General features: G+C 40.9%; 1 protein-coding gene across 1 annotated transcript in view; it reads left to right on the forward strand.

The window, feature by feature from the left end:
- Positions 1–1,090: 1,090 nt before the first annotated feature.
- PTCHD4 (patched domain containing 4) overlaps positions 1,091–12,593 on the forward strand; it is a 61,163-nt gene continuing 49,660 nt past the window's right edge. The window contains exon 1 of the mRNA XM_078001327.1: positions 1,091–1,521. Within this exon, the coding sequence (XP_077857453.1) occupies positions 1,096–1,521 (426 nt within the window). The 5' untranslated portion in view covers positions 1,091–1,095. The remainder of the gene's footprint in view (positions 1,522–12,593) is intronic.

The raw sequence follows: 12,593 nt of genomic DNA on the forward strand, positions 1-12,593 counted from the left end.
TATGAGAAAACCTCATATTGCCTATAGATCTTCACTTTCAACACACACACATGCACACGCACACGTACATCCCAAGACACAGGCTACTGCTATTGGCAAATGCCTCCTCTCCAGCCAACAGAGGAAGGAAGCGATCCAGACAGTCCCAACGCACCAGGGATAGATGTGGTCTCCGCAGCCCTCAGCTGCAGCGGACTGGTCTGAGGAATCACAGCGAGGAAGGTGTTGCGAGGAAATCCCTTGCATGCTGCGTGGTGTGTTAAAAATGCAGCATCATCCTCTCTGCTCCTTTTCTTCGCTGAAAAGCAGAATTCGAGGGCACAGGGAAACTGGAGGGGCGAGAAGGTTGCCTCCTGGAGCCCTGGAGCTCTCTCCCTCCACGCCCCACTCCTTGGGCTCTAATTGCTCCTGCTCCAATGGGCCAGCAGCACCTTCACCATTTATTTCCTCTTCCATTCACTCCAGCGGGGAGAGGAGAGGGAACACAAAACTCTAAAAATAACTGTCAGCATCTTAAAAAAAGAAAAAAGCTTATCTGCCCCCCCACCCCCAACGTGCTCCCTCCCTTCTCCCTCCTTTCCTCCCCCCCAAGGCCCCCCCTTATGGGGCACATGTCTGCTTCTTACAACACCGAGGCACATGGTTCCAGTTAGGCACCGAACCCCACCAGGAGAGAGAGGAAATCCACATCTGTGGGACGCTCCACACGGAACCACCTCCAGCGAGGGAGGCCAGGGGACTGCAGCACCGAGATGAAGGGCTAGACCCAGGGAACGCTGCTCATGCGGTGAGAGCCAGCGCGGGAGGCGGCGAGGGCGCGGGGAGGCCGGGGAGGGGGTGGGCCCGGCGGCGCCCCCGCAGCGCCCGCCGCCCGCCCCCACGCGCGCTGTCGATATTTGCCCGCCTTGCTGCAACTTGCTGCAGTGTTTGAAAGAGTAGTAGGAGCGCATGGAGGTGGGGCCGGGGAAAGACCAGGCTGAGTGGTTGTGGGGTGAGCGCGAAGTGGGTGGGGAGGCGGCGGCGGTGGGGAGGAGGGACTGGCCCCAGGGGGTGGGATGGGGGAGAGCGGGGTAGCCCGGCGCTTACACATGTCACATGTGCTTTTTAAGACGGCCGGGAGCGCCTGCGAGCTGGATCTGGTGGAGGATGCTGCGGCAGGTGCTTCGCAGAGGGCTCCAGTCGTTCTGCCACAGGCTGGGTTTGTGCGTGAGCCGGCACCCGGTCTTTTTCCTCACCGTGCCCGCAGTCCTGACCATCACCTTCGGCCTCAGCGCGCTCAACCGCTTCCAGCCCGAGGGCGACCTGGAGCGCCTGGTCGCTCCCAGCCACAGCCTGGCCAAGATCGAGCGCAGCCTGGCCAGCAGCCTTTTCCCCCTGGACCAGTCCAAAAGCCAGCTCTATTCGGACTTACACACCCCTGGGAGGTATGGCAGGGTGATCCTCCTCTCCCCACCCGGGGACAATATTTTGCTCCAGGCTGAGGGGATCCTGCAGACCCACCGAGCCGTGCTGGAAATGAAGGTGAACCACAAGGGCTATAATTATACTTTTTCCCATCTGTGTGTGTTGAGAAATCAGGATAAGAAATGCGTGCTGGATGATATTATTTCAGTGCTAGAGGATCTCAGGCAGGCTGCCGTCTCCAATAAGACAACAGCCAGGGTGCAAGTGAGGTATCCCAACACTAAATTAAAGGTATGCTCTTTCTGCATGCTTCTGCCAATTAAAGAGGCAGCACTTCATTTCTTGCCCTAAACAAGCAAAGAAAATGCAGAGGTCTCATCCTTAAGACTCAGAAGCTAATGCTTCTTTCATTTCTGGGGGGGAAAGATGGGCAACTGAGTGAAGAAAACAGGCAATGAATGGTATGACTAGATATTAAGAAATTCAAGGCCAAACAAAACAAATGCCAAAAAATAAAAAAGAAAAAAAAAAAGAAAAATGGAAAAAAAAAAAAAAGTTGTTTCTGAGACCCTGCAATTACATCTTTGTTCAGGGTTAATAAATCAGTGAATGGAAGGGGGAGGGGGAATCCTAAACAATTTGTGGGATTTCTTTTCATTATGGGGCTCAATGTATTTCTTATTACTGATTACACATCCACCTGGTGTCATATCCACCTATTTACATCTTCAGCCTGGGTTGATTGTTAACGTGTGGGGAGTTTGTATTTTGGTGCCGTGTGATCGTGTGTCTGAAAGCAGTGAGTTATGAATGTAGTAGGGATTCCAGGAATGATGTGTAGTGTGTTTGCATAGCAAACGAAGCAGGAATTTTCTGTGTGTAAAAATAGGAATGTGCACCTAACTGATGCACTAGTTAACTGAGTCCAGTGATCTTCCTTTCCCATAAAAAATTCCAAATGAGAGCAAGATTATTACAACAGTTTAATAACAAAAGGAAAGAAAAAAATCACAGTCAGCAAAATTTACAAAGAATGGTTATGTCAGCATTAAATATATTGTGCTGTTTAGATTCTCAATTTAAATTTTGTTGCTCAAATGAGATTTCTAAACTAATTCTACACTGTCAAGATTGAGCTGCTGCAGGCAATGAGGCATGCAATCTCCAGGTGACTGAAGTTTCAGGGACAAATGTGACTTCCAAAAGAGTCACTGCACCATTTGTCTGCTTGACCCTGTGCATGCCCAGAAGCTGCACAGCCAAGAACTCCTAAGACAGGTGTTTCCCAAGAAGAATAATTTTTTTTAATGTATGTGAGGATATGTGTGTGCATCTGTGGAGATAGTGGAATAAAAGAGACCCCAGTTTCAATAAATGAATGGCCTAATAATCACTAATTTGATATAGTCAGCATCTATACATAATAAAAATAACTTTTTCAGGAGTTTTGAGAGAAAAACATCTTTTTCCTAAATTGATGTAGAATTTAATGCACTTAGAAACTAGAAATTCCCCAGGAAACCTTATAACCTGCTTTTTTTTTTTTTTTTTTTTTTTTTTTTTTTTTAATTAACATGGTGTCCTCATTTAAATGGATCCAGAGGCTGACAAGGGTTTCAGCTTTACAAAGCTGAGCAACCCCTTGATGTTTAGTGAAACGAAACAGATGATTTACCAGCTTTAAATCTAGGTTAGGGTTTGCCTGCTTCAAACTTATTGATGGGAGCATGATGGATGTGTGGTTAGGCAGCATGCTTTTCATTTCCCGAATCCTTTTCCATCAACATTATTGCTTGCTAAAGAAAAGGATGTGGTGGAGAGGTAATCTTGCTAACCTATACTCTTTTAATTGAGTTCTTTCCTATACCAAACACCTGGAGTAAAGAAAGATTTGAAACTTTGTCATATTTAGGCTTCAGTTTGCTTTTCCTATGGAGTCAACTTTGCAGTTCATTAGTATGCATTATTGGTTGGGTGCTCTAGTGCTTGTATTCAGCAGTATCCTCCAGGTGTAAAATTTTTGTTCAATCAGCCACTGAGGAAATGTTGTTTATCTGGTAATATCATTATGCTATTTACAGTATAAAGTCCCTGAGGTATTCAATTTACTCATTTAGTAATCATTGGTTATGCTCTTATGATTTACTAAATGCTCTTCTAAGCACGTGAGACAGAGTTTGGGGCAAGAAAAGCGAAGTTCTCACTCTTGTGAGTCTTAACAGTAGCAGTCTGGGTGACAGAGGGAGACCCTGTCTCAAAAAAAAAAAAAAAAAACAGTAGATGTCAGTGTCCTCACCCAGAGTAACCTGCAAGCAGGAACTCTGCAATCTTTGAGTGCACCATTGATCCAACACCATGCTAGGCCTATAACAGGTGCTCCATGGAAACTTTATGCTATTTGGTGGTTGATATATATCTTACTAGGAGTCAGAGGGTAATCACAAAAGAAGGGAATCATTAATTACAAATGTTAATATCATAATAGCATAAAAAGAACAGAAGTATTACACATTAGCTAAAGTTCTTATTCTGCAATATTCTAGTATCTATCAATGTTTCCTCAAATGTCTTGTCTTAACTCCCTCTGCATGGCATCAGTGGGAGTCTTTCAACTATGTTTGGGTAAATTGGGCTTTTGAGGTCTTCTGAGAGCAATGGGCCCTCTCAAGTGTTCAGACACAATTTCACACAATACAAAATGTAATATTTAAAATATAATATTAAGAGTACCATGGATGCCTAGAATCTTGCCAAAGACTCTCCAGGGGCTCCCAGGATCAGGACTCCCTGGCAGAGAGCAAAATGACATGACCTTTTGTTACATGTTATTTAAAAATGATTTTGGTTCCTGTGTTTCAAGGGCTCTCAAAGTATGCTTCTATGATGCTGATACATACTAAAGTGTGAGAACTCCTGGTGTACAAGATTTGAGGAAAATTTTTATATGTATATTTTTTAGCCTTCAAATTCATTTTGCTTTCTCCTGTTCTACTGGGTCACTACTCTTCCAAACTCTAACCAATATGAAAAATTTTAGTACCGGAAAATGCTATTGGTAGGCAGAAAATTAGGAAATTGCAGAATAAATAGTGGTGGCTGCATAACATGAGTATGAATTGGCAATTACTTGACATTAAAGAAGCAGGTCAGTGCTTAGGGACAGGCTGAAGATGTGTAAACACTGATTGACTGACAGAAGTGGTCAGAAACCTTTGTTATGACAACAGAAGGTCATCTTCCAAATATTATGAAGACATCCAGAGAGTCCTGGACACAGAGAGGTTTAGAACTTCTGATAAACATGATTATGTTGACAAGGTGATCCAGACAAGCAGGACACAGAAAGGTGCCTTCTGTGGAATTCCAAACAGAGGCTTAGATAAAGCTGGTATGAAAAAAGCAGCCATTGACTTAGAATACCACAGAAGAAATGGTACATATACACAATTTCAAAAGCTGTGTAGAAAAGATGCCAAAATCTAAAATCCCTACATCTATATGACATGACCTCTGCAATTATTCCCTTCATTATAATCTTTCTTTTATATTCCTCACTAGGCACACGAATCATATCATACATCGTTTCTGTACTATTCACTTTCCCAACCCCAACCTAACCTAGTTCTATGTAGATAGTATTCATGACAAATAGTCATTGATTAATTTATTGATTAATTTGCACACTTATACTGCTATATCACAAAATTATCATCACTTTTTATACTTTTGTGGCTTGCTTTTATTTTAAAGGTATTCTTTGCGTTCTCCAACTGTCTTTAAAGTGCTTTTGACCCAAATATTTAGGGGTTATTTTTTTTTCACCTATTAAAATATACACATCATACTATTGTATACGGTAATAGAAATGGGCAGACTGAATTTTTAAGTAAAATGCTTATTATATTGTTGAAGTCTACCTCTTGATTTAAGTGAGATAGGCATTCAGAATCTTTAAGCAAGGACCGTTCTAGACTCTAAGAAATGTTTTCATTATTGTTCAAGGAGGTCGGGTGCTTACAGGTAATATTTCCCTGTTTTTAGGTAGGCCATCATAACCTCACTTTTCCACCTGGCTAGTTTCATGAAAACAACAATTCTCATATGTCCCCAGTTATTTATTTTGGCTGCAGTAAAGACATAAGTAAATATTTAAGCAGACAAATGTCTTTGGATATGGGTTTGATTCCAAGTCTAGATCCCAATATCCTGGCCAACAGTGAGAGAGAAATAAAGCAAATCTATTTCCCTGAATCCTGCCATTCCCATTATATTCCATTAATAACCACACCTCTGAACAGATGTTAAAGTTAAGTCAGTATGTACTTCAATGTACCACATTTGAAATAAGAGCAAAGATAGACTTTCCTGCTCCTTAACAGAAGACAATGTTTCTTTGGGTACATTTCGGGTACATGCTCCAGGTTTGGAAGATGTTGCCATTAATTATTTAGCTCCAATATCAATGGAACAGTAACTTAAGCCAACATGAAAAGTGAGAACCAGCAATACTTAGGGAAATTTTCAAGCAAAGTTATGCTATGGACTTCTTTCTCTAATTCTAAAACCATATAAGTTATACATGTCAGGATCTTCTCTGATATTTTGATTTAAGCTTACCTTTCTGACTGAGTAAAACATCACTACCTTACTGAATCTTCAGTTTGTATCCTACATGGTGCTAGGTGTTTTAAACACACATGCTATTTAATTTTTTAAAGTTTTTAAGTCAGGGGGATTATTTCTATTCCCATTTTATAAGAAAGAAAACTGAAGACCAGGAGGTTAAGTGACTTCCTTAAAGTCCCCAAGCTAGTACTTGCTGGAGCTTGGATTTAAATCTAGGTCTGTCTGGTACTGAAGCTCATATTCTTAACCACAATACTATATTAGATCCCACGACATCCTCCATCATTCTCTGTAATGACAACCCTTTATACTAAGAAAGAAGTAGGGCTCTAACTCCTGTCATCTGAAACCCATGATAAAATACCACTACTAAGGTTTCACACTATTTCCCTTACTTGCTCAGAGTGACTGGCTCATAAGAAGGTGACAGAGTGAAGCTTCCAGTTTGGGCAAATTCTTACTGTCCCCTTACTGTGGAGAGTTTGGCAAATTCTTCACTGGCACATGATTTCACCTTTAATATCATTTCCTATCAAGTCAGAACAAACCAAGGTAAGTTAAAAATCAGCTAAAAGTAGATTCCTGTAACCTAGCCCAAAGTTTTGAGCCAGTGGCTTATGTGCCAAAGAAGCTTGAGTACTCCTGGCTTCAAATGGCCTGAAAAAGTAAAATTGATGGGATAGCACAATATGCTCTACATTAAGAAATATTCAGGAGACCTGGGTTCTATGAGACCCAGGTTTCTGTACTGGTTAGAACTCTGGGTTGTAGCCTCAGTTCTTTAAGGATCAATTGTGTGACATTTGGCAAGTCTCATCACTGATGTAGGTGTCAGCTTCTTTCTCTGTGAAATGATAGAGTTAGGCCAGGGATTGTCAGGATTCTTGTCAGCCAATCAAATTCTATGATTCTTAGGTACCATTCTACCATAGAGTAGATAATTATCATTATAGTGGATTTGGGGGTATATTCTAGTATGTTTTTCTTCTGGAGTTAAGTAGATGTGCTTGCTTCCAGTTGAATGATGCTACTGAAAGACTTTTTTCATAGCACCCAACTGAATTATTGTACATATTTTTCCTGGCCATCCTATTGGGATAAGTTCTTTTATTAAATTTTTCTGAACACCCAAAGTGGGCTAAAGAATTGCTTGGCACTGGGGTCTAGCTTCTCCTCCTTGGTTTCATCAAGGCCTTAAAACCAGATTTAAATCTGGTTTTAAATGTTTCATAAGTACTTTTTTAAGCTTCCTTTTATTTTCCTAAGCCAAGGATTAAGAGAGGGTTTAAAAAAAAAACAGGACAGAAAAGGGTTATCTCCATTCTTCTTCCCATTTCCTTATCTTCAGCTTATCTGATGATAATTTCCTTTAGTGGTTCAGGACCACTAAGGACTTGGGGTGTCAGTGGAGAGTAGAAATCAAAGAGACATACACATCATGATGGAGGTGTATAAGGAGACCAAGATCATCCCCACCCCGCCAAAAATACCATACTTATTTCCCTGTCCTGACACCATAAGCAATAATGCACCCTAACCATTTTTATTTTCTTAATTTTTTCTACTTTAAATAATTCTATATTGTAATTGAAGCAATATTTATGTTTCATTTTTCAAAATATATTGTGTATGGACAATATTTTGCATTTTAACCCATTAGCGATTACACCGTGATTTGACCACATTGCTTTTAAATCTGTTCTAGAATTGACCAACTTTTGCCCAGACCTGTTTCAGATACATCCAGACATATGCTCAATATAAATATTTTTAAAAAATAAATCTGAAATTTCCAACCGCCTAGATTTGCCCAACACACATTTGATTGGACAGCAGATCTATTTCTTCCCTAACTTAGCTAAACAAATCACTCAAGTCTCCTCCCCAGGGTGGAATCATGGAATGACTCATTTCTCTAGAGTGTTTCTGCCAGTGTGCTGGTGGACAAGGGTACATTTATAACGGCTCTGGCATGCAGAAATATTTAGGCAATGGTTCTGACTTAAAAGCATGCCAAATTGCATTGTAAGCCACAAAATTAATTTCAGTTTGTTTTCTAAGACCAAAGTGTTTTGTATAGACCAGCAGCATGAGCACCAACTGGGAACTTCTTTGAAATTAAAACTCCCCAGGTCTTATAAAAGACCTACTTATCAGAATCTACATTTCAACAAGCTCCCTGGGTGATTAATATGCCCCTTTGGGTTAGAGATTCTCAGATCTAAAACTCAAGGTTGACCTTAGCACTCCTAATTCATGATGTGATTTGGAAGACTCATATACTGTTGAGACTGAATATACCATAAGAAAATATGGTAATTGAGCCTCTCAACATATCATTTATCATGGTGTTATCTTGGAAACACCAAAGAGATATCTGGAGAATTATCAAGAGGCTGTTCTACATTGAAAAACCCTCATCCCTATCACCTACAGTTGAGCCTGTCACCTGGTTAAGCTTTAAGCTGATTACAGTCGTTCAATATTTTCTAAAACGGTTGAAATTAAATCTAACCATCTCTTTAAGAAAAAAAAAATCAGCAGCATTTTTCTCAAGTCCCTTTGCTGTTATTTCACAGTAGTGGCAGCATTAAACCCTAGTTACTCCAATTATGTTAATATTATGTGAGAACACAATATATAGGCACTATACATGGGAGTAAAAGTATTTGGAGGAAAATGAAACACAAAATTACAGAACAGTGTACCTTTAAAATGGCATTGTAATTTATGCTTTTTTTCAGACAGGATTATTATGGAAGAGCCTCTCACTGAAATCAAGGCTCATTTTCTGTCATTGAGATGAATTCAGGGCCTCTGAAAGGTGCCTGATGAACAGCATTCAAAAATGAATGGGTTGTGTTTAGTTACAGGATTTGTGTTGGAACAGTCTATGTTTATCTTCTGGAGCTCCCCTCCCAACATGCAGAGGACTCACCTGGGATCTTCTAACTTTGCCGTTTCAAAGGCTGAAGGCAGGTCAGGCACGGTGGCTCATGCCGGCAATCCCAACACCTTAGGAGGCTGAGGTGGGCAGATCATTTGAGTCCAGGAGTTCAAGACCAGCCTGGGCAGCATGGCGAAACCCCATCTCTATGGAAAAAATACAGAAATTAGCCAGGTGTGGAGGTACACATCTGTGGTCACAGCTACTTGAGAGGCAGAGGTAGGAGGATGCCTTCAGCCTGGCAGGCTGAGGTTGCAGTGAGCCAAGATTGCCTCACTGTACAGCCTGGGCAAAAGAAGGAAACCCCGTCTCAAAACAAAATAAAAAGACTGAAGATAAAGCATAAGTTCTGGGTTCTAGAAAGCCAAAAAGGTATATAAAGGGCTCTCATAGCTTCAGAAGGTTCTGAAAGATCAGGCGTTCGTGACAGATGGAGGTTTGATTGGATGTTAAGGGTTCACCCTCAAAGTTTACTCTTCCCTTTAAATTTGAGCTACATTCTCTTACCTCAGTAGGTCTTTTAATGACATGGACAGTGAGAATGTTCAGTTCTGATTGTCAGTGCAGGTCTTACTAACGTGGGCAAGACAGATATCGTGTGGGTAAGATTCAAAAGCCATTCACATACACATTCATTTAGGTAACTATTGAGTCCGCTAAGTCTCAGGCAATGTGTTGGCCACTAGAGATTCAGTGAGAAACAAAACAGATGCGGTCCTTGCCCTCTGGGGGCTTGAGTCTTGTTAAAGAAAACATACACACCCAGAATCACACAGATAAATTCATAATTACAAATTATCATGGATGAAAAATACACGATGCTGTGAGAATAGAATACCAAGTTTGGGGGTAAAAAACCAGTTTTCTTGAGAAAGTGACTGTGAGTGGAGATCTGATAGGTGAGAGGGAGTTAACACACAGGGGTGAGTTAAGGTTAGAGACAAGAAAGAATATGATGGAGAGGACACGGTGCCCTAGAAGCACTGAAGGAAAGACACTGTGGATATAGGTTAAAGAGTGATGGTTGTGAGTGCTGAGGGTCATGTAATGAATTTCTTGAGAGTCAGCATAGGTAGCATCATTTAGGTCAGGATTTGTGCATCCAGATTGTGTTACATCTCAGCTCTACCCCCATTAACTCTATGACTTCAGATACTTTTTGATTGTTTGTTTGTTTGTTTGTTTGAGACAGTCTCATTCTGTCGTCCAGGCTGGAGTCCAGTGGCGCAATCTCGGCTCACTGAAACCTCTGCCTCCCGGGTTCAAGCAATTCTCTTGCCTCAGCCTCCCAAGTAGCTGAGACTACAGGCACCCACCACCAAGCCCAGCTAATTTTTGCAGTTTTAGTAGAGATGGGGTTTCAGCATGTTGCCCAGGATGGCCTCTATCTCTTGACTTTGTGATCTGCCCACTTCGGCCTCCCAAAGTGCTGGGATTACAGGCATGAGCCACTGCACCCTGCCCATTTTTTAACTTCTTTGTAACACTTCCCTCATAGTAGCCCTTACCTCACAGTACTGAGTGTATTAAATCAACTCATAATATCTTAGGCAGTGCTTCTCATACTCTAATAATCATCTAAGAATCTTATTAAAAATGCAGATTCTTCTTCAGTAGGTCTGGAGTGGGGTGAGAGTCTGCATTTCAAGCAAGCTCCCGAGTGACACTGATGGCGCTGGTACATGATCCACACTCTGAGTAGGAAGATTATAAGGTGCTTAGAACAGCACCTGGTTCATTATACATTCTTAACAAATACTAGTGCATTAAGTTATTGAGCATTGACCTTCTGCCCTTATCCAGAAGACATGGAATTACCTTCTTTTGAATTCATGATTAGATTTAAAAATCATTTTTGTTTCAACCCTCAAAGCTGAAAATCTTTCCTATTTTTGGTAGTCCTCATTAATTCCTTAGTAAGTGTAATAAGATGAACATAGACCCTTCTGCCTTTTGCACTGAAGAACTGGAGCTGCCTGCAGGTCATCATTCGGAATGTGACCTCTCTTTGCTAAGGACAGTAAAAAGTAGCAAAGGAAGATCTCTTCGACCCTTGTCTCAGTGTGCACTGGGTCTGAAAGTATTTTCAAGGTTGAATTTTTATGATATTCTCAATAGAGCTAGCCTTGACCACTCTCTTCCCTCTTGGTTTTGTGATGTTATGGTTCTTCTATTCCTCTGATGGTTCTCTACCATTTACTGGCTCACTTTCTTTTCTATTCCCATAGGCATATTTTTTAATAAAATATTTTTTCTCAGAATCCATTCTCTTAATATTCTCATTCAAGCCAAGCATCTGCTATTTGCTTCCATGTCTGTAACTCTTTCAATGGCATCTCTATGTTGCCATTAACTCAGACTCAGTATCTCGGTCATCTATGATTAAGTTTTCCCCACTCAGTCAAAACATATAAACAGTAATATCTAATAATCATTCTACAGCAGTAGTTCTCAAAGTGTAGTCCTTGGACCAGCAGCATTGACATCACCTGGGAACTTGTTAGAATTGCAGATTCTCAGACCTAATTCGAGATCTGCTGAAACACTGGGGGTAGCACACACCAAGCCCTACAGGTGACTCTGATTCCAGTTAAAGTGTGCTCAGTCTTGGCTGAGTGTAGAAATCATTAGTGGAGCTTTAAAAATACTGATTTCATGGATCCCATCTAGAGAAATTCAGATTTAATTAACCTTGGGATGACCCAGGCACTGTGACTTTTAAAACAGATTACCAATGCTCAGAACCAAAGTCTCTTTTTCAAACATATTTTCATTTTCATTCTTGACTGTCTCTACCTGAGGCCTTTATTGTCATTTGTCTATTTTATTTAAGTGACAATCTAATCTTTCTCACTATAATTTATCATGCTTAAACCTAGTCTATTTACAAGATCATATGAATCTCTTGATTATTCTCTTCCTTAACCAACTCTTACAAGCACGTCCCATTTCGGGAAGAAAAACTACAAACTCCTGACCATTGAGAACTTCCCTTAGCTCAGCCTCCAAATTCCCTTGTAGTTTCAGTTATCGTTACATCAAATGCTGCAACAAACAAAAACAATCACATCCTGAACTTTCGTAGTTTCTTATCATTATTCATACTGTTCCTTTTGCTTGGAATTTGTTGCACAGTCAAAATCATACATATATCTTAAAAGCTGAGGCCTTAAAGCCACTTTTTCCATGGAGCTTCTCTAAGTACTTCCAGAAGTAGAAAGCATTTTCATGTACTTGAGGTAGGTAGTTCCCTTAGTCTCCATCTAACTTGTGTTATAAATATACAGTGAGTCTCTACTAAAGTACAAGTGTATGTGCCTAATGAACTAATAAGACATTTAGTTTTCTCTGCATAAATTAATTTGCCTGGGAGGATATGATCAGCAAGAAGGTCTGCAGGGCAAGTCCTTGAAGGAAGCTATAAAGGAATCGAATCAAAGCCCATTCCAGTCAGTCTGATATCCTATGATTTGTCCAAGCCCTGCCTACAGAAAGATATTGAAAGCCATTTTCATGAATGGTCCTGAGATACACGAGGCATGAGCAACAGCTTTGGGCTCAGAAAAAAAAAAAAAGACCACCAGAAGAGGGAGGGAGAGACTTTCTACCCACCTGT

The sequence above is a fragment of the Macaca mulatta genome, chromosome 4 (genome assembly GCF_049350105.2).
Source record: "Macaca mulatta isolate MMU2019108-1 chromosome 4, T2T-MMU8v2.0, whole genome shotgun sequence".
NCBI lineage: Eukaryota > Metazoa > Chordata > Mammalia > Primates > Cercopithecidae > Macaca > Macaca mulatta.